We start from the raw sequence: 20,944 nt of genomic DNA on the forward strand, positions 1-20,944 counted from the left end.
ACAGGATGATACAGTTTGGAGCTGGGGGAAATATGGAGATATTTGATGTAATGGGTTTTGCTGGGTGCTCTAGTGGTACATACTAAATGAATGCCTTTGCTTAAAGAACTGGAGTTAAATTTTTGTTATTATGCTGGATGATATTTTGTGTGTATGTGTAGGTTTGTTAGTAGGTAACGGAGTAGTCACTGGATTGCTAATGCAGGCAGACTGTTCTGGAAGATCCACTGTACTGTCATTTGTTGTCAATCACCTCGTCTTGGACCTTTTGTATCAGTCAAATGAAAATGATTGTGTGCATGTGAGCTTTTGTGCATGCTGTGCCTGCATCCTCTTTGTGTGTGTGTGTGTGTGTGTGTGTGTGTGTGTGTGTGTGTGTGTGTGTGTGTGTGTGTGTGTGTGTGTGCGTGTGTGCGTGTGTGTGTAAAAGAGAGAATAAGCTATAACTGTGGAGGTTTACATGTGATACAATGGTGTACATTGTAAATGTTACTGTTTTTTCATTAGAGTAACGTCGCCCAGGTGATTGTTGGGTTCTACTGGGCTCAGCAACACTAAGACAACAGAGAAGCCATTGAGTCTCTGTGTGTAAGTGTGAGTATACGTGCGTGTTTGTGGAGAGTCTAGAGAGCCCTACATTCATGATTGCTCGATTGCTGGTTTTGCCTCCAAATCATAGGGCTGTGTGGCTCAGTGATGAGTGCATTTACCATCAAGATGACCGCAGTCCCTGTGTGCACATGTGTATTTATACTGTGTGTGTGTGTGTGTATATGTGTGTGTGTGTGTGTGTGTGTGTGTGTGTGTGTGTGTGTGTGTGTGTGTGTGTGTGTGTGCATATAGGGGAATGTTTGTTGTGCTGTGACCTTCATGCTAAATTTGTTGTTTAAGAGAATGTGAAAAAGTGATACATTCTCTTTCAAGGCTGTTCAGAATATAATCAATTTTTTTATTTAAAATCTTAGGAATTTAAAAATATGAATTCAGGATTTAAAAAAATGTTTAAAAATAACTAAATATTCCATCATATTTAAGCTAACTTCTATCTTATTCCTTTTTATTGAAAATAAAAAGAACAGAAAGTGACAAAAAAAATTTGTGACTATCACACAGTTTTTATCTGGCTTGATACTCAAAAATGAGATATTCCAATATCAAAGCAAACACCAAAGCATTTCAGTGTACATTTACAGTTCAATCAACAGTATTCATTCCACTCTACAGTTTACATTTGATAAGAAAATATAGCAAAGTTTAAAACATTTGTATTTCATAAGCTGATATTGTAGCCTGCCTGGTATACTGGTATACTGACAGTAGTTGTAGATTATACTTTATAGCTCATTTGTATATATTGTAATACACTGTGTATAAAACACAGTGAAATGTATAGAAGCATTTACCTGAAGCAGCAAAGGAATGTTGCGTGGCAAATGTTTCCACTATTAATTTCTTCCATTAAAATTCAAAATTGTGCATAAAAAGCATAGATTCATAATTTTTGAATCTAAAAACTGAATAAAAAACCAGATAAGTTTAAACTGCAGGTAAAGCTAGGCAGTACTTGAATATTAGCCTATTCTGGTAGTTAATGCTTGTTTAACCTGATATTTTAAACTTACAAGCAATATTACATGCTTATTTGAGATCATTGTTCTTATTCACTTTGATTTTTCATAGTGAAGATATTATGTATATGATATGTATATTTGGCACTAAAAGTGATATATCTATAGGAGTGCAGCTTGTGTTTTTTTATTGTAATATTCTGATACAAATGTGTAGCCCTGAAAATATACTTTTTTTTAATATATCCCAACCTCAACCTTAAACCTAGTTTAACTGCAAGGTTGAGGCATATTGGATTTAGCTACAATGGAAATTAGAGGTCAACACACTCATGTATGTTATTTGTGATGTAATAAATGGGGGAAAAAAAGAAATACATTTAACCAATCAAATTTTACCGCAAATTTAATCTGTTTCATGCTCCTGTTAAAGCCATAGTCTGAAAAAGCTTGCAGTGCATTAAATATATCAACTTGAAAGGGGGTAAAAAAAAATTGTAAAATATTAGTTGAAAAACCATGAAAAACATCAATGAGAAAGAAAATGGGGCACCATGGGGATATTACCAAGAACAGAATGTCCCTCCCAAAACTAACAAAAGGACAAAAAAAACTTTTTAGGTTAGATTTTGCCAGGACACTTAAGACAACATTAAAGAAGCTGCAGGAATATCTGGCAAGTACTGGTCACTCACTGCATGGGACAACAATTAGTAACAAGCATAGTGGTGGCAGCATAATATATGGATGAAGAGACATGTGTGCACCATTTCTGCAAATTCAGTCCATGTTCAGACCATATAATGCTCACAGATACAAAGAGGTACATCAGGTCACACAAAGGCCTGTGGGTTAGACTTTCCTGATTTATGTCCATGACAGCACAATCAGAAAAGTCTGAACAAGTATGGCTTTTATGGAAATGTGACTAGGAAAAAGCTCTTCTCTCCAAAACTATGGCAGCACAACCTATAAACACAAAGTTCTGGAACACTATCCCTTGGAGTGATGAGACAAAAGTTGAAATGTTTATTTGTGCACAGTGCCATGAGAAAACCGAACACAGTGTATCACAACAAGCACCTCATACCAACATTCAAGCATTGTGATGGTGGAGGGGTAATGATTTGGGCTTGTTTGGCAGCCACAGAACTTGCAGTCCGTTATACAGTGAAGAGTTCTCCTGCATACCAGAATTTTCTTGAGACAAATATGAGGCCATATCAGGCCATCTGTCTAGCCAATTATGTTGAGCCAAAATTGCAACAGCACACTGATCCAAAACACACCAGCAAATCAACCAAAAAATAAGATGTTGCAGTGACCAATTCAAAGGCAGCCTTTTTGAGCTGTACATAAATGAATGCTCTCAAACATTAATGAACTGTAACAATGTAGTAAAGAAGAGTGAGTAGAAATTTCTCAATATGAGAGACAGATAAACTCTTACAGAAATTGTCTACTTCAACTTATTGTTGCTAAAGGTCTGAATGATATTGAATTCTAGGTGCACTTTTTTTCCCCACCTGGTTTCTGAATGTTTCTGAACAACTATACATATCGAATTTTTTTGATGTTTTATTTTGTTTTGTGTTGTTCATAGAAGGTGGTGAGGACCACAAAATTGTTATTTATAACTAATAATTTTTATTAGTTGTCATTATGGGGTTCTTCGTGTCTTTCAAATTCTCCCCTCTCATATACGTAAGAGTAATGTATAGATTAGGGCTCATGTTATTGTTGGTGGCAGTGTGTAAAAACATATTGAAATTCCACCACATGTTCCATGTCCACTATGGACATACTGGTATAAAACACAGTGAAATCTGTGTAGCCTGGAAGGAACTGATGTTCAGCAATATAGAGTTCCTACATGACAGAGTACTCTGTGTTTTTAAGGCTTAAGAGATTAGTATACCTTTGACCAGTCATGTTAGTACAGTGTTAGAATTAATAATTCTGGCAAGGTTTTTGCTGCTAAGCTTCTGTGAGCTGTTTAAGTGAAAGTGTACTCATAAGGACACAGTAGCTTATGTCTGAGAACTACTTATAAAGCTATGCCAAGGTAATTTAATTCAGAATACAGCAAAACATGACTTTTTTTGGTTTTATTTGTAATTTATGGATTGGTTGTTGTTTAACATTCATTTTGTCCTTCTGTAATGGTCAGAATGTCATTTACCTTTAAATTGCATTATCATAAAGAAATGAACCAGAATTTGATGAGCGATATTCACCTGAGTTAATGGAATATGCAATTTGGGGGAAGTAATTATTTGGGTTTGTGGGAAATAGACATATTTTTTTCTGGAAAGGACCAAAATGAATTTAAACATTAATGGGCCCCTTGATTTGCATCACAATGGTATGTTATTGTCGTGAATGCAGGCTGATATTGGATGTGCATTTCTGTTGCTCTAAGCGCTTGTGGTTTTAAAATGCACAGCAAAGTTAAATATGCTGATTAGAGGCCTTATCTGGCAACATGGACCATCTCATCACTTCTGTCAATGGCTGCTTCATTTAAAAAAGATGCATTAAAATTGGCAAGTAGGTAATTGAATATAAGTGAATTAGTGGATTTCTTCCCCCACAATTTCAGCCTTAAGCAATAGACAGAAAATACTGCAGTAAGCAAAATTCAGGGGGAGCTTTTGAGGACAGGGCATCTTAAGGCGTCAGGGGGCTTCTTAGAAGCTGCTAGTCAATAGGAAACTTCAGGACATAAACGGGAGAGGGAAGAAGAGAGAGAGCAGCAAAGAAAGAAAAGGGCAGGTGTAGGTAAGAGACTTTGATCCACTCAGACCTCCTTTAAAAGCATGACCTCATTTAGAATTCTGGGAGCCAGGATAGGGTGAGAGGGGGTGCCAAGTGCCCACCAACTCTCTCTCTCTCTCTCTCTCTCTCTCTCTCTCTCTCTCGCTCGCTCTCTCTCTCTCTCTCTCTCTCTCTTTCTCTCTCTCTCTCTCTCTCTCTCTCTCTCTCTCACACACACACACACACACACACTAATCAGCAGGGTACCTCATTGACCCTTCATTCCCAAAAAAGGGGGAAAGGACAGGGGAACTAAGGAAGCTTTTAGGCTAATTTGGCTCTGGGGAGGCTGCTGCCCTATGGCTATGCTAGCCCCTGGGCTTGTTTTGTGCCACCTCTCTTGGGAGAACCGGCCACTTGGGCACAGGGAGGGACTGTGTGCAATGGGTCAGGGGCTACTGTTGACTTTTTATGCCAAGAGCCTTTTTGGTGTTTGTTGTTACCATGTCATCTCTAATTAGTGCTGTGTAGTGAGGTTAAATGAGATTACACAGTCTCCAGACCCTGCTGCTCAGCTCATGGGCATGCTAAACAGCCTTTTCACACACAGACACACACACGCACGCATGCACACACACACACACACACACACACACACACACACACACACACACACACACACACATACACACACTTCTCCAGCTCTGAATCTCCTCAGACTACAGCCAGTGGCTGCAACAGTTTGAATGATCATGATGAGAGGCAGCTTATGCTTTCATTCCTCAGCAACATTTAAAGTGTCTTAAGCAATTCTATGAATTGAATATTACCCATATTAGCAGATTTTTGAAATCAGATAAATTTGTGCATGGATTTTCTGTGCTTGGTTGACTATAAAGTCTCTAATGATGTAGAATATGATGTGTCACTTAGCTTTCTGTCATCCAGTGATTCTCATCACATGCCCTTCAGCTGGAAACTAGTGTGCTCTCTCTGGAGCGTAGAGCATCTGTGCAAGCCTTGTAAATTCAAGCATAGAATCCAAGTCCAATAATAGGTGCAGCTGGGAGCTCTGGTCCTAACGAGGCCTAAGTGGGAAAGTGGTTAACAAGGAGACCATCGCTCCCTCTCTCTCACGCTTGCCCTCTTCCTCCCCCTCTTCCTGCTCCTTCACTCCTCGTTTCTCCTTGTGCATAGCAACCATTGTGCCCAAAGTGAAAACCCTGCTTCTTACTAAACAGTGAAGCTGCTACATTAAATAGCATAGCATTTCAATTACAATACACTAAAGCCTCCACATCATTTAGTCTTTTTTCTTTCTTTTCTGCTGTTTCTTTTGCCTAAATTTTCCCTGAATATTTTTTTGTTGCCTCAATGCTTACTCCCCCTTCCCCTTCCCCTTCTCTCTCTCTCTCTCTCTCTCTCTCTCTCTCTCTCTCTCTCTCTCTCTCTCTCTCTCCCCTTCTCTTTCTCTCATTCGCCTTCTCTAGTGTTTGGGGGTCTTGTCTGATACCCATTAGCGTTAGGGCTTATTACCTGGGTAATGAGCTACACAGTCTCTAATTAGCTTGGGCCTGGAGAAGCTGACATTATTCCAGCCCTGGAGCCGCCACAGCCATTAACAGAGCTGCTCTAAGTGATCTGTCTGTGGACTGTTAAAACCATTACATTCATTATATATCAATCAAAGGAAAGGTGTTGCTGCTAATTGAGGAGTGGGAACAATGCTTAAAATCTTGCCGTTATTGATGGGTAAAAAAGGAAAATAAGAAAAACACCCCATCAATGTCTGGATAATGGTCATATGTGCTCTTGCTATGATGGATAGATTTTCTTACATAATGGATGATTTATGTCTTAGTGAATATACTGTGTCTTTTAATGAAATTATCTTTAGCGGTGCCTCTCTTCATTCTAGGGGAAAAAAGCAGATGGATTATTGAAAATTTAACTAAACTATCACATTCATTCAGCAATACTGTTAATAACATTTTTAAATTGCCTAAGGTTTTGGTTTATTCTGTACAAAACAGTTAGTCACGATTAATTCTTTCTATCTTTTACTCATGGTTTATGCCTACAACAAATTCATTGAATATGAAAACTAGTTTGTTACTGGTGCTATTTAACTGATGAATTTGTGCAACCATCATTTCTGGAAATGCATTATGAGGTTTCTTTACAGTTGAAACATACCAAAAGAAGAATGCATGTACAGATTTTAGTGTTGTTTTTTTTGCTGTATTTCATTTTAACACACTAGATGAAACTCAAACCATCTTAGGTGATGCTTCTCAGCTCCTGTTATCCAGTCATCAGTCTTTTTACACTTTCTTGCATTAAAAAGGGAAGGAGGTGTTACAAGTGTGATTTTGAAATTATTACACCCTTACTAACATTTATTCTGTTTTGAGAGGTTTTTTTAGTTTGTTTATTATAGCCATGGCTGCTGAAGTTTATATGTTTGAAACCCAGTGGGTTTTATAGGAGGGGGAGAACTCTTTGAGCTTTAAAGCCTTTGAGACCATCTCTAACACAAGGCTTTTAGACTTGACCCCACACTCCTCATTTTGGCCCGTCTTCTCTCTCGCTCTCTTTTCGTTGTCTTTAAAACATATGAGGCTGCAGACAGCCCTGGACAGAGATATGGGGAGCCTTCAAAGCAGTGTTGTGACTGCTGTTTCATCTGAGTACAAAGAGGGACATGGAAATGTGTTCAGCCTTTCAGTAGGTTTTGCATTTATGCTAATGATGCATAAATCAACAGATTGCAAGAGAACCGTGATGCCACGTGAATCTGTAAACAGGCATAAGAGGTGTCTCTGAATATGGCGAGTTGTCCATGAATCATATGCAATACTGTTGGTGATTACTAGTGATGTGGTTACTAGTTAATAGAGATGAGCCGGCTGATACTCGGCTGAAACGAGTATCCGGTACGGATAAAGCACTTCTGCCGAGTACGAGTATTATACAAGTAATACGAGTCAATATCTGTGCTCGGATTGAATGAAAATCATCATTGGGTAGCTGATTGTGTCAGCGTTCTGTGATAGGCTAGTCACAGCGCCCCTCCCCTACACACATACAGATGTATTGTGTTGCTGTGTCTCGCTCTGCTCACTCACAGTCACACACAGAACAGCTCTCTGTCTCTCCCTCAGTCACTCGGGTTCGCAGGTCTTTTCCGTTAACGTTTAGGGTTTCTTCGGCTTTTTACTTCGGGTTGTAACGTTAATAATACGTACTTACTAACCAGTAGAGTTCTGGTAAACGTGGGTTCGTTCAGACGTGGTGCTTTCTTGGTAGAATGCGACTCGCATTGCGTCTCTGCCTGTCTGAGATTTTTTTTTCTTTTTTAAACCTTCAGCTGTCTCTAACCAGTAACCAGACACTGAGTGTCTGACACGTTTTTGCTGTATTTCATAAAAACATAAAGGTAGTAAGCTAGTGTTATAAATATTACAAATTAATTATTAAGCTACACACACACAGACACCTGGTGTGGAAATAAAAAAATAAAAAGAAACAAAAAAATAAAGAAAATCACACTGATCATAAAAAAATTAAAAGTTAAAAAAGAAAGTTATGTTGTTCATTACATTTTACTTCATAATTGCACTGCATTGTTTTGTTTTCATTGTTGCAAAACTTGTTCTGTAATATAATTCGTTTGCTATCGTGATGCTGTCCTGTAAATATTTTTCTAATCAGCAATAAATATAACAATTTCTGATCAACCCATATCAATTGCATGCTTAAAATAACATACCGGTTAAAGCCCCGCCCATTTCAAAGCCCCGCCCCACCCACTCCGAGTACAGATACAGATACGGATAATTCATATGGTTAACAGATACAGATAATGCTGTACTCGCTCATCCCTACTAGTAATTCCTTAAACTCCCTCCTTTATTACTAACTTCACTTCAGATACTAAGTTTTTCATGGCAGTTATTGAATGTTTAATTAGTATAGTAAGTATTATTAATCAGTACAGTGGTAGATAAACTCTTAATTAAATCAGATTTTCTAATAGTGAGATCAGTGAGTCATTGTGCACAGTTTATTTAGTTAGATTGGTGACAATCACAATCCACCATTATCAGTGTTGTTTATTACTGAGGTTTGTATGACAACTTGACTTAAACTTGACTATAGCAACTTGACTTAAACAGGTTTACATTTACATTTGGAAGATGCTCTTATCCAGAGCGACTTATAGAAGTACCTTGAAGACTTTATCAATAATCACATCCTCATGCTAGTTCCCTACTGTAGGTCAGGGACTAGGGTTACCATCAGTCTATAACCCTTGTTGAGGAGATTAGTAGAGTATTAAACACACAAAACAAGGATTTTCCTATTATTTCATTGTTTGGTGAAGAGGCAGGTCAGGCAGTATCTCAATTGTCTTCCTATCTCTACCCTGAGAGATGGTGGAGCAGTGGTGCAGTTCTGGAGGGTCAGAGGGAGCATGGTGCAAGTCTGTTTTTGGCTTTTGAAAACAAGCATCAGTGTTAAAAATCTATGTTTCAAAGTCAGTATTTAAATATATAAAAGATATTTAAATATATTGATTATTTTTATTAAAAAAATAACTATGCTATGCGGTCCATGGAATTCATTTCATTGTTATGGGGTCCTGAGCTAAAAAAGATCCATTGACTTAAACTATTCTTAAATGTTGGTTAACATATTGTTAAAAGGCTTTTCCGATTAGTTACTTATGTGTTATGTACATAACGTATATATGTTAGAGATGACAAAGTCTTTAAACTTATTACAACAATGAGTTGTACAGAGGTTAAATAAGAGTATAACTAACAGGCCACTAATGAGGCCTGCTAAGGAAAGGTTACTCTGCTTGTTTATGTTCATGAGTCCGCTCATGTGATGAACAGTGGGAAGGAAAAAAAATTATTTGATTATTTGTAATTGAATATCTGCCAAGTGTTTAATGCAACAGATTGGGCACAATAGCAGAGAGAGAATCAATCGCATATGATCTCTCCATTATCCCACTGAGGCAAAGTTGGGAGACAGATTGCATTGGTAAACGGCAGAGACAGGCTTGACACCTGCTCATGTCTCCTCGGCTCCTGCCGGTGTTGGGGAGAGGGGACTTGATTAGCTGAGAATTGCTAATAGATTGAGAAAATTACCACAGCGGTATCCTGCTGAAGAAGTGCTGTACCCTGAGAGAGATGTTTAACCACTGGCAGCCCAAACAGCCGTGGTAAGAGATTAATGAACTGTGCAGTGATCGGGTTTAGAGTCCTGCTGATGATGGGGTTCAACAAGACTCTGTTGGAGATAATGATCCCATGATGAACTGTATACACTGTTGCTTTATTCATAAGTCTGACTACTGTGTCTAATTTAATTATGCTATGAATTTTTATTATCAGTGCAATAGACAAGCTAAATTTAAGTCAGTTTTTAACTAAACATCTTTAGTAGGCAAACTGGACAAAGGTTTAAATTTTCATGTGATGCATGTAAAAGATCTATAATTGTTGATTTATAGTTGTTAAATCTTTTAATTACTCGATTCAATACTGAATCATTAACATATGACCATGAGTGCAGCTACTGTAGGTAACGTGTATAATAGTTTCTTTCTCCTCATATAATATAAACCAAATCACAAAGAGAACATAATCCTAATTATTAATCACACAGCTGTCATGATGACCATCACAAACTTAAGGTATGGCAATAAAGTTTACTAAAAAGGTTGAAAGCCTCACATATCCAAGATACTGGTTTGATCTTGAGTTTACTTAAGGTTACTGACTGAGTTTCTCTGCATGCTTTTGTGTGTCTGTGTGGGTTTCCTCTGGGTTCTCCATGTTGCTTCCACCTCTGAAAATATTGAAGTAGTTGAATTGTCTAGACTGAACTTTCTCTACATGTGAGGTGAGTGCATCTTGATAGTGGTTTCCTGTGATGGTCTGACATCTTACCCAGTATATTCCTGTGTTTTGCTTATTGTTCCTGATTAGGACCAATTCTATAATTATCTATAGTCTATTAATCTTTAGCTTTTTGGGGTATTTTTGTTTCAAATTATGTCTTCGAAATGTTAAGGTAAATAGGAAAAGAAAAAAAAACAGGTAGAGAGTAGGGGAGTATGCCTTATTGGAAGAAAAAATCGTAAAATACTTTTATTGTACTGACTAACATGTAATGAGTACTTGGAATGGAAGTTTTAATTTGCATTGATTTTAGAATTTCACAATAACTTCAGTGTGTGGTGTCTTATTTTATTATAATTTTTTTTATCTTGGTTTATTTAATGCTTTAATTTTAATTTATACTGTTCAGTAAATCCTGTGCATTTATACTTTAGAGAAATTAGGTTTCTAGTTATAAATTGTCTTATCATATAAATCATCATTAACAACAACAACAACAACATCATATTAGTGAAGGTTAGTTGATAATGAGCGATTCTAGATCATTTCTGGTGTATGGACAACATACTGTCAGCATCTAGCATCAGATGGAGATGATGTGGTTCCCTCAGAGCTCACACTCCATTACTCTGTCAAAGACACATGGTACACTCTTAGCAAAAAGTGTTCTATAATTGTCACCTGGCAATAGTTGGACACTTTTTAAAGGATATTTATAGATCCTTAAAAATAAGCAGCAAGTTGTGTATGGAAATATTTAGACTTTTTTTGGATTTTTTTCTCTATTATTATTATTATTATTATTATTATTATTATTATTATTATTATTATTATTATTATTATTATTATTATTTTAGAAAAATAAGTTCAAAACTTCCAACTTTAAATTGAAGCCATTACATTACTAGTCAGTTATCTGAAACACCTGAGGAGATTTTTTTTTATTTATCCTGGTCTACACTTACCTTTCTCTATGTAGCAGTTGCCACAAATAGAATTTTTTTCCAATTGTTGTACTAGGCTTCAACATGCTGACTTAACAATGTTGCACTAGACAAGATATTTTAGATCCATAGAAAAACATGCTTGCCCTCCACTCCAAAAGTCTGTTTTAGGTAATGTACTCCATAGCAACTTTCTGTCTCTGAGCCTATTAATCGTTCAGCCCCTTCCTACAGTGACCCTTGTAGCAAGTAAGTTAAATATTACTGAAAATGTTAAATGAATTTAGATTTGTCGTGTTAATTTATGTGATGCATACATGCCCTCCTCAGCACAAACTCACAGACACTTTTTTTGAGGCCTAAACCTTGTCTCATGGTCAATAGTGTACTAATCACACAAAACAGTCTATTCCCTCAGTCACCACACTATCAGAATCTTGCTCATTCCCAACTGAATTTCATAACTGATGGTCTGTAAAGATTTAAAGAGAGGCTTCTAAATTGACCAACAGTTTGCCCTTTCACTGGGGTATACATATAATAAAAGAGATATCCACGAGTCTAAAAAGGCATAACTGAGCCTGCTCTATGTGTCTGAGAGATGTCAATTAGAGTGACAAAGGCTAATCATGAGTGTCTGTGAGCTGTGAGAAATATGGAAATTCTGGATAGTTTAGGCACATTAACTGTTATAAAGCTGTCTTAAGGGCTAAAACTATTCCAGCTGTAAAAGGCTACATATAAAGTTTTCACAACATTTGGAAACACAACAGCCATATCTGATGTAAATTTCAGTGGTTCAGTTTTGGGCTGAATGCTTCACAACTGTGATTGATAGCGTGTCTGTAATGAGATTTTTTTTCCTAAACTTTAAAGTGGTAATTTGTAGTTTATTGTACATCCTTTGAATGTACTGTTTATTGACATAATTTTATAATGGACTACAAGCGAGAAATTGAATGATGCGTCCCTCATTTTCCAGTTTGGAGGAGAGGTTATTATTGAGCTTTTTTCAGAGGCACACACTAAGACATTTCCTTTTTATTGTTCAAATGAGTCTGTGCGCATAAGTGCTGTACTGTGAACACATAGTAAATGAAAGACCGTCTGTTTGGGATTCTTTTATTTAATTTGTGCTGTGCTCTTTGGAGCCTTGTAGTAGCTGATAGACTTTTGAGGCGATCAAGGATGCGGTCATGCTGCTTCTGCCGCTGCTGCTTCCGCTCTCCAAGTCCGTTTCCATAGAGCAGAGTGGCCGCGCGCAGAGGCTCCGCCCCCAAGCGTCTCCTGTGCGCGCCGCAGCTGCTTTCAAACCCAACTGCTCGACTCCATTCATCCTCGAGAGGGAACAAAAAAGTGGCTATTTATTAGAATACTTGTTTGCCATTGTTTCGCGCCACACAAAAGGCGCTTCATTATGTAAGAAGGAGCCCTTTCGTCGAGAGAAACAATGACTTGAAATTGTCTTTCGAGTCTATAATAAATTTCATTTTCTTGCTTCTCTGCTCAGTGTGTAGTGAGTGGTGGGATGGATGAACCGGGCTTGCGCAGCTTTGGCGCACTAAACTAGTTTTTAAGAGGGATGGAGCAATAGTCACGAGCAACAACAGTTTTCCAGCACTGCAAAACAGGAACCGTGGAACTCCCGTAAGTTTGCTTGATCCGGAATGTAATGATTCAGATTATTTTAGAGAGAAAAATTACTGCCGAAACTCATTGGTTATACGCTTTAGGAAAATCGGAATAATCGGGATTAATATGCTGGTATTTGGATACGAACGCGTGATGTGTTAAATCACTAATCCTCGCCAAAACAACCCGGTTTGGAGCAACAACTCCAGTGCGCTGGAACTGACCACACTGCCTATGACTAAGCCTGGTGTTTATAATTAAGTCAAAAACTGAGATACAGCCGCTTAAAGGTCTTTGGGTAAACTGGATAAATGATAAATTAGACATTTGCACTGTGAATTTCGAATGCTATTGTATAAGCGATGGGTTAAGTGCCGTGCGTCGGAGGAAGTCGCGCCGTTATAGACCCGCCTAGACAAGACTAACAGATTTACTCAGTAGACAATGAGACATAAATAAATATCTGAACAGAATAGTTGTAGAAAGTTATTAAGGTATACACTAAATGTGTATTTCTTTAGCCAGTTATAATGTCAAAGTTTAAAATGGAATTCAATCTCATAAATACGCCGCCGAAACCTTATTTAGGTAGAGAATATTCTCACTCACTCACTCACTCACTCACTCACTCATTTTCTACCGCTTATCCGAGGTAGAGAATATTTAGGTGATATAATTTCATCGAAGTGGTTTTCACAGTTTTGTGTTGTATTAACTCACCAACCGTCACTGAGGTCTGCGTTTAACAAATTATAGAACATTACCCTATGTTAATACAGTTGTTCGTATACGAACTGTAGCCAATAGGTTTGAACTGTAAATTCTATACAGTAAGGCTGTAACTGTATATAAATATAAATTATGTTGAACTACACAGGTGAAATGTCTCATCCATATAATGCAAAAGATGAGTGACACAGTGTTGCCTACTTTTTTCTTTAATCAGTGAGGTTTATGACTGCGATATTCTACTTTTAATCTGGCCAAATTATATTTTAAGTCATACTGAAATTCTGACTCGCACGTGTCCGATTAGTTCAATCAGATCGAAAATATTCTACACAAATATGTTTTGGGAAAAGGAATCAGACGGCATGTGACGACACAGAGTCTATAGATTTCAGATTTTTCACTCATGTAGTGGAAATTTGTGTTTGGTGCATTTGTGTATTAGACGCTGGTATCTCTGATATCTGATATCCAAAACTCCTCTCCCAGACCATTTTACTGTTCCACTCTCCCTACAGCGTGATTATATTTTGTGAGGCGCGCGGCCGCTAACACCTGTCAGATGGTGATGCTAAACTGCCTGCTCACAAGTTCAAGAGACTCTCCACTTTTGGGAGACGTTTAGCAAAGGGAGGAAGAGGGTACACTGCTGGGGTAATAATTATTTTCTGAAATAAAAAGTCGGGTCTATGGTTAGTTTTTGTCCACGCATTATTTCTTGCAAACATGTTCTAATATGCTATTATTATTATTATTATTATTATTATTATTATTATTATTGTTGTTGTTATTATTATTATTATTATTATTATTGTTATTATTAATAATAACAATAATAATAATAATAATAATAATAACAACAACAATAATAATAATAATAATAATAATAATAATAATAGCAGTAGTACTAGTAGTAGAAGTAATAGTAGTTTTACTTGTCAAGAGAACCAAGTACATGTCTAATAGAAAGCAGCTTATTAATATGGATAGTGCCATTGTGGGGTTTGTGCAAAATCTTTTGTGTTTCGAGAAAGAGAGCGCATCCATCTTAATCCAACAAATAAGAACCCTTGAACAATTATGAGGGTCAGTGCTGTTTGTTTAGGGGAACTGCTGTGACCCCTGCACTCGTGCGCGCACCACCGCCGTTCCCTCTCCCCCACGTGCTCAATCTGCACTTCTCCAAAGCGCGCAGCAAGGGACACAAAATAACAAGGACAAAGTAAATGTGTCCCACGAGGGTTACGGTGTGTTTCAATTGACTTTAATCCAAGCGAAACGGAAACGTCTAATCTTACTAATCCCCTCGTCAAGTATTTTTCTAAAAGCATTTGAAAATAAAGAAAATTTTAGTAAAGAGAAATAGTAAATGAATTGGTATGAGCACTAAGTTTGTTTTTTCTTTATTAAAAAACAACCAACAACACAAACAACAAATTAATTTTAAAAAAGGAATAATATATAACTATAATTAATTAACGTGTTTTATTATTATTATTATTATTATTATTATTATTATTATTATTAGTAGTAGTAGTAGTAGTAGTAGTAGTAGTAGTACTAGTAGTAGTAGTAGTAGTAGTAGTAGTAGTATACTACAGCAGCTTGCTTTTTCTCGGCCATCACTGGCTGGGTTTAGTTGATAAAAATAAAGACGACTTAAAATATACGAAAGCATTCAAAAATATAAAAGAGATGAAGTCATATGTTCTAGCTGTGAGATCATATTTTCATATATTATAAGAAACATTACAATGTATATTCTCATATTTTAATAGATCCTTATTTAGGCGCAAACGTATTGCTTTGTGATTTCTTAGGGAAAAAAGAAAAGAAAAAAGACAACTTCTAATTCCCTAGTTCTATATTTTTATTGTGAGCAATATATAGAGCATCACCACATAAAATATTTAGACGTAATTCTAGAACTCTGTATCAAATTTCACAGGTGCCGTTTAATATTATTAGGGGAAAACGGGGAAAATAATTGATATTCTTTATATTCAACTTTCTGCTTACCTGTAATTTAAATGATCTCGTCTTCTGCGAGTGACAGATATGATATTTACCACTGTCATATGTTTAAGCACAATTACACAATTTGCTGTGTGATTCACGTTGAATGACTATTTTTTCTCATGCATATCGGTATTAACCTAATTAAAAGCCATACAGCTTGGCATCGTTAACTGCGCAGCGGGGCAGGAATATTTTTGTTTTGCCTTCAATTAGGGGCTGATTGGTGTTTTCAGGGCAGGTCAGCTGTGAAATTCGAATTATACATGTGCTGCGTTGTGCACAGTGTGAGATTTTCCGCTTGCCAATAGATTGTAACATGCAGTTGGTCTTAATATCGTGCGTTGCAAACAACATACCGAGTAAAAATCATACAGATGTATATATTGCATCTAATCAGTTGTTTCAGTATAAGGCACTTTAACGTGTATTTCGTACTGTGGTGCTGTCTTTGAGAACCATGACATATTCCAAACAGTGAACTGCCAGCAGACGGCACTAAGACACCTTTTAGACATCTATGCAATCGCATTGCTTTTTGACTAAACGTGTTTGCTGAACATATAGGCAATCTTTTGTAATTTTAGCCAACGGTTGGGATCCTACAGAACGCATGCCGATAGACATTGTATGTAGCGTTTGTGGGATGCAGGTGAACATAGTGCGCAGTTGTATCCTGGTTCCTGTATCATGTATACAGAAGACAAGCGCATTCACAGAATCAAATCGGCTAGCTATTTGTTATAATGGTCTTTCTTAACCATTTTCCCTGAGCAAAACCACTGACATTAAGGTTTTCATGATATTGTATTGGTTGTCATATTCAGCAGGGAATTAAATTCGATCTAAACGCAACTTTTTTCCTTTCGTTATTTTCTTTTTCTTCTTTATTCTAAACTATTTATTTCCGAGATCTTACTCTTTATTTTCACTTAAATCATGTTAAATGTTAAAGTGAATCGAGCACTGAAACTTTTAAATAGGATGTTGTTAAGTGTTTTATTATTATTATTATTAATATATAATAATAATAATAATAATAATAATAATAATAATAATAATAATAATAATAATAATAATCTATTGGGGGGGAAACAACCGGCCATAATCTTTCAGGGTCTCCCGCTCTCTGGTTTCCATTAGAGGGGCGTGGTTGACCCCTGCTGCACCCCGCCTACTAGGTATGTCCTCGCTTCTACGTCACTGCACCGATCACCATGCAAATCGCTCTCGTTCTTGCACGCCATTGGCCGCTGACTCGGTTTAATCGCTGTCAAAACCCGTCATATGGCCGCCACTTTAACTAACTCCTCAGCTCCACTAGGGAAAGTAGCTCCAATGCGCTTTCAATTAGCGTGGATGTAAAACCGCTGTTGGGGACAAGACAAAACAGACTACGGGGGAAAAAAATCCCATCAGAACTTCAAACTCACAGCCACTGTTCGGATTAAATTCCACTTCATTCCGGAGTTCTCCTTGACTAGATTGTGTTGCACCTGCTCCGGCGGACCAGCGCCGAAAGTTAATGCTTTTTTGTATTGGTTGAGAAGTCCGAAAACCACGTGAATGTATAGCATGATGATGGAGACGGACTTGCACTCCCCGGGTCCACAGACTAATACAAACCCGGGGCAGACAGGTCCGAACACGGGGAACAAAGCTAACCAAGAGCGCGTCAAACGTCCTATGAATGCTTTTATGGTGTGGTCCCGCGGGCAGCGCCGGAAAATGGCTCAGGAAAATCCGAAAATGCACAACTCTGAGATCAGCAAGAGACTCGGCGCAGAGTGGAAGGTGATGTCAGAAGCTGAAAAGCGGCCCTTTATCGACGAGGCAAAACGGCTGCGCGCCCTGCACATGAAAGAGCATCCGGATTACAAATACCGACCGAGGCGCAAAACCAAGACGCTGCTTAAAAAGGACAAGTACTCTCTGGCTGGCGGTCTGCTCGGCGGAGCGGCCACGGGAGCGGGAGTTGGTCTCGGAGTGGGCATGAGCGCAGCTGGAGTAGGCCAGAGGCTAGAAAGCCCCGGGGGTCACGGAGGCTCGGCCGGCGCCGGTTACTCGCACATGAACGGCTGGGCAAACGGTGCGTATTCAGGCCAAGTCGCTGCCGCTGCCGCTGCTGCTGCTATGATGCAGGAGGCACAGCTTGCCTATGGTCAGCATCCAGGCAGCGGGGCACACCACCACCACCACCCGCATGCCCACCACCATCATCCGCACAACCCGCAGCCAATGCACCGTTACGACATGAGCGCTCTGCAGTACAGCCCCATATCCAGTTCACAGAGTTACATGAGCGCGTCGCCGCCCGGCTACGGAGGGATTTCTTATTCCCAACACCAAAATGCGGGTGTTCCGTCGTCGGCCGCCATCGGAACGCTGAGCTCTTTGGTCAAGACCGAGCCGAACGTAAGTCCTCCAGTTAGCACGCACTCCAGAGGCCCGTGCCAGGGAGACTTGAGGGAGATGATTAGCATGTATTTACCGGCTGGAGAGACCGGAGAGCCGTCCGTTCAAAGCAGACTGCACGCTTTACCGCAACACTATCAGAGCACGACGGCCGGAGTAAACGGAACTGTCCCGCTCACGCACATTTGAAATTGTTGAAGAAAGGGAGGGGGGGATTCAGACACACCACCAAATATTGACTTCTTTTCGATGGCCATTAACTACTTTTGTACAGAATGTTTTAAGATGTCCTTGTAATTTAAGATAAAAATAGTTTGGTTTCCGTTCCGAGGAAATCGAGAGCCGATATTGTCACTTAGACCTAACATGTTTTTATAAATTATACTGTTCATCAATTCTAATTTGACATTCTTCCTGGCCATGCCAAAAAACCCCGCGATGTACCCATTGACTGGAGTGTTTCTGTTCACATATTTATTTGTGCAAATTCATTTTTAAGTTAGTAAGATCACATCTAGCATAACTTGGAAAAATGTTTCTGGTAATTTATAAAGAGTTTCTTGCATAGCCTATTACATTTGAAACATTTGTACACGTGAATCTGTGTACCTGAAATATGCTGTAACATTTACTGTAAATTGTGAATAAGTTTTAATATTTGGAAAAGACTGGCACGCAACTGCTGCTGTATATAATTTATGAAATGCATTCCTGCCAGTTTACATTCTCACTTTGCGCTGACTCATTGTCTAAATAAAATTTGGAAGAATGTTACTATGGTTCTAAAATGTGTTAGTTTTGTTATTTTGTTCATGGCATTTCGGAATTGTTCCGTTCATTCTCTCACATCATTATTGGAGAACAATGTGCAACTATTTGCTCCTCAGCGTAAAGGACCATTTAATTACACACTATATTTCAATTGTTAGTCGTTATTTCTTTTAGTGGGACATTTTGAGGAAGTTTACTTGGTAAAATGTCTTACTTTAGACTGTCCATAAAATTTATTAAAATCTTTCCATCAGTTATTATTAATATTATTATTATTATTATTATTATTATTATTATTATTATTATTATTATTATTATTATAAGTTATGTGGGGAAATAAAAAATTACTCAAAAAAGTTAAATTACTTTAAAAAATTACTTTCTTAAGTTTGTAAAGTAAAAGACCAGGTTGTTTCTTCACATTGTACTAAATCTGCTCTCCTTGACTTTATCCTACACAATAAATTATTATTTCCACCGAAAACGTGTTTATCTGACATGTTTATTAAAGGATAAAAAAAACTGTTAATTAAATGGCAATTGAATGATTCTTTATAATCCAAGATCATGCGTTATAATTGCTATAGGCCAAGCAAATTTTTTATATAAACTTTTTTATAAACGATTTTAGCCTTATTCATAATTTAGGTGTATAAGCTTAACTTTTAAACTGAAAAGCATAACAGTAATGTTCATCTGCGTTTTTGAAAAGCTAACAACACAAACATGTTTGTGGATGCCGTTCTGTTTAAACAGCTGATAGTAAATTTAAACATATCAAAACGTCCTAAAGTTTTATAGTGTATTAAAACCGGTTCATTTAAACACCATCCCGGACTTGAAATGCCAGAGTATTTTGACATAAAATGATCATACAATACAAACTGTAGTATATGAAAACCAAGAATCACTTATACTCTATCAAACGGCCTTTTCTATTAATCAACACCCTTTCAATTATATTGGGTGGGTTATAAGAATTTGATATATTGTTATAAGTAAAATAATGGGCCAGTTTATTACATATAGTTTTCTGTGTGTCGTAGACCATAACATGCACTCATTTACCGTGCATTATTTGGGAGTCGTGGACCATCTTGTGCTCATGTATTTTTGAGTGCTCAATCACAGAAAGTGAGTTGAATGGAGTGTGTAAGGGGACGTGGGATTAACTAGCAGACGCTCTGACCTCTGGGTCAGCAGCAGGTCACAGTCTATTATCGCTTCACTGTTACTCCGGAGGAAGTTCAGCAACAAGTGTCAGACCCCCAGTTCAGTTCAGCTTCCCATCCCATACACAACGTTTGAAGAATAAAATCTTCAGAATCTTTAATGCTCATGGTATGAAAAAAACATTAACCATTAGTGAATCCTACTTAGTTTCTTGTTGACAGCAGCTATTATAAATTAACTTCAATAAACGAAAAATTCGAAAAGTTTTAAGGTAACTTAAAACTTAAAAATAAATGATTTTGCCTGAAATGCTTTTATAACTATAAACTCTTTACCACAATTATAGACATTGTGTAAAATATAATCTTCTTCTTCTTTTCTTCTCCTTCTTCTTCTTCTTCTTCTTCTTCTTCTTCTTCTTCTTATTATTATTATTATTATTATTATTATTATTATTATTATTATTATTATTAAATAAAATACATATTATCATGTTATATCCAGTTTCTTAAAAAAGAATTGTCACGAAGACCGAGTGATCCTGATTCTTAATAGGCCTACACTTTTACTTGCCTGAGAAGTGGAGTAGTAGAGCTGAGGGACTGCCCTCTCTGCAGCTCTTTGTATTTTTGGTGCCCCCGAAAAGAGACACGGATTAGCACTGAAAGCACAGAGGCGGGGTGCGATTTAGGGCACGTTGCCAGGTTAAAGCCAAAGCGTTCTGGTAAATTTCACCAAAATAATTTACTCCTCCACCAAAGCGGTGGGGCGGGTGTGCGTAAAAAGGATGGAATGGGGTTGGAAGTGGTGGCCAAAGTGGTGGAGCTGCTGGTTATGGCGGTGAACCCCAACCAATAAATTGTCTCAAGGGGCGATGTCCTTATCTTGTAACCACCGATATATTTTGCGTTGGGAGAGCCTTGGCTGCTGCTGGCTCCTATTCGCCTCTCTCTCGTGCACTCCCCGATCTCTCGCTCTCGCTGTCCTAAATGGGGATAATTAGCATCACTTTATCACG

At 37.8% G+C, this 20,944-nt stretch overlaps 1 protein-coding gene across 1 annotated transcript; it reads left to right on the forward strand.

Moving 5' to 3' along the window:
- Positions 1-16,910: 16,910 nt before the first annotated feature.
- sox1a (SRY-box transcription factor 1a) lies at positions 16,911-18,473 on the forward strand. The gene has a single exon (XM_060876213.1). It carries the CDS (start codon positions 17,134-17,136, stop codon positions 18,169-18,171), a length of 1,038 nt encoding a protein of 345 aa, XP_060732196.1. The 5' UTR covers positions 16,911-17,133; the 3' UTR covers positions 18,172-18,473.
- The last annotated feature ends 2,471 nt before the right edge of the window (positions 18,474-20,944 follow it).

Source organism: Tachysurus vachellii, chromosome 8 (genome assembly GCF_030014155.1).
Source record: "Tachysurus vachellii isolate PV-2020 chromosome 8, HZAU_Pvac_v1, whole genome shotgun sequence".
Taxonomy (NCBI): domain Eukaryota; kingdom Metazoa; phylum Chordata; class Actinopteri; order Siluriformes; family Bagridae; genus Tachysurus; species Tachysurus vachellii.

Bases quoted from the DNA above. Each gene is read 5' to 3' on its own strand.
- sox1a (XM_060876213.1), top strand. From the start codon at position 17,134: ATGTATAGCATGATGATGGAGACGGACTTGCACTCCCCGGGTCCACAG.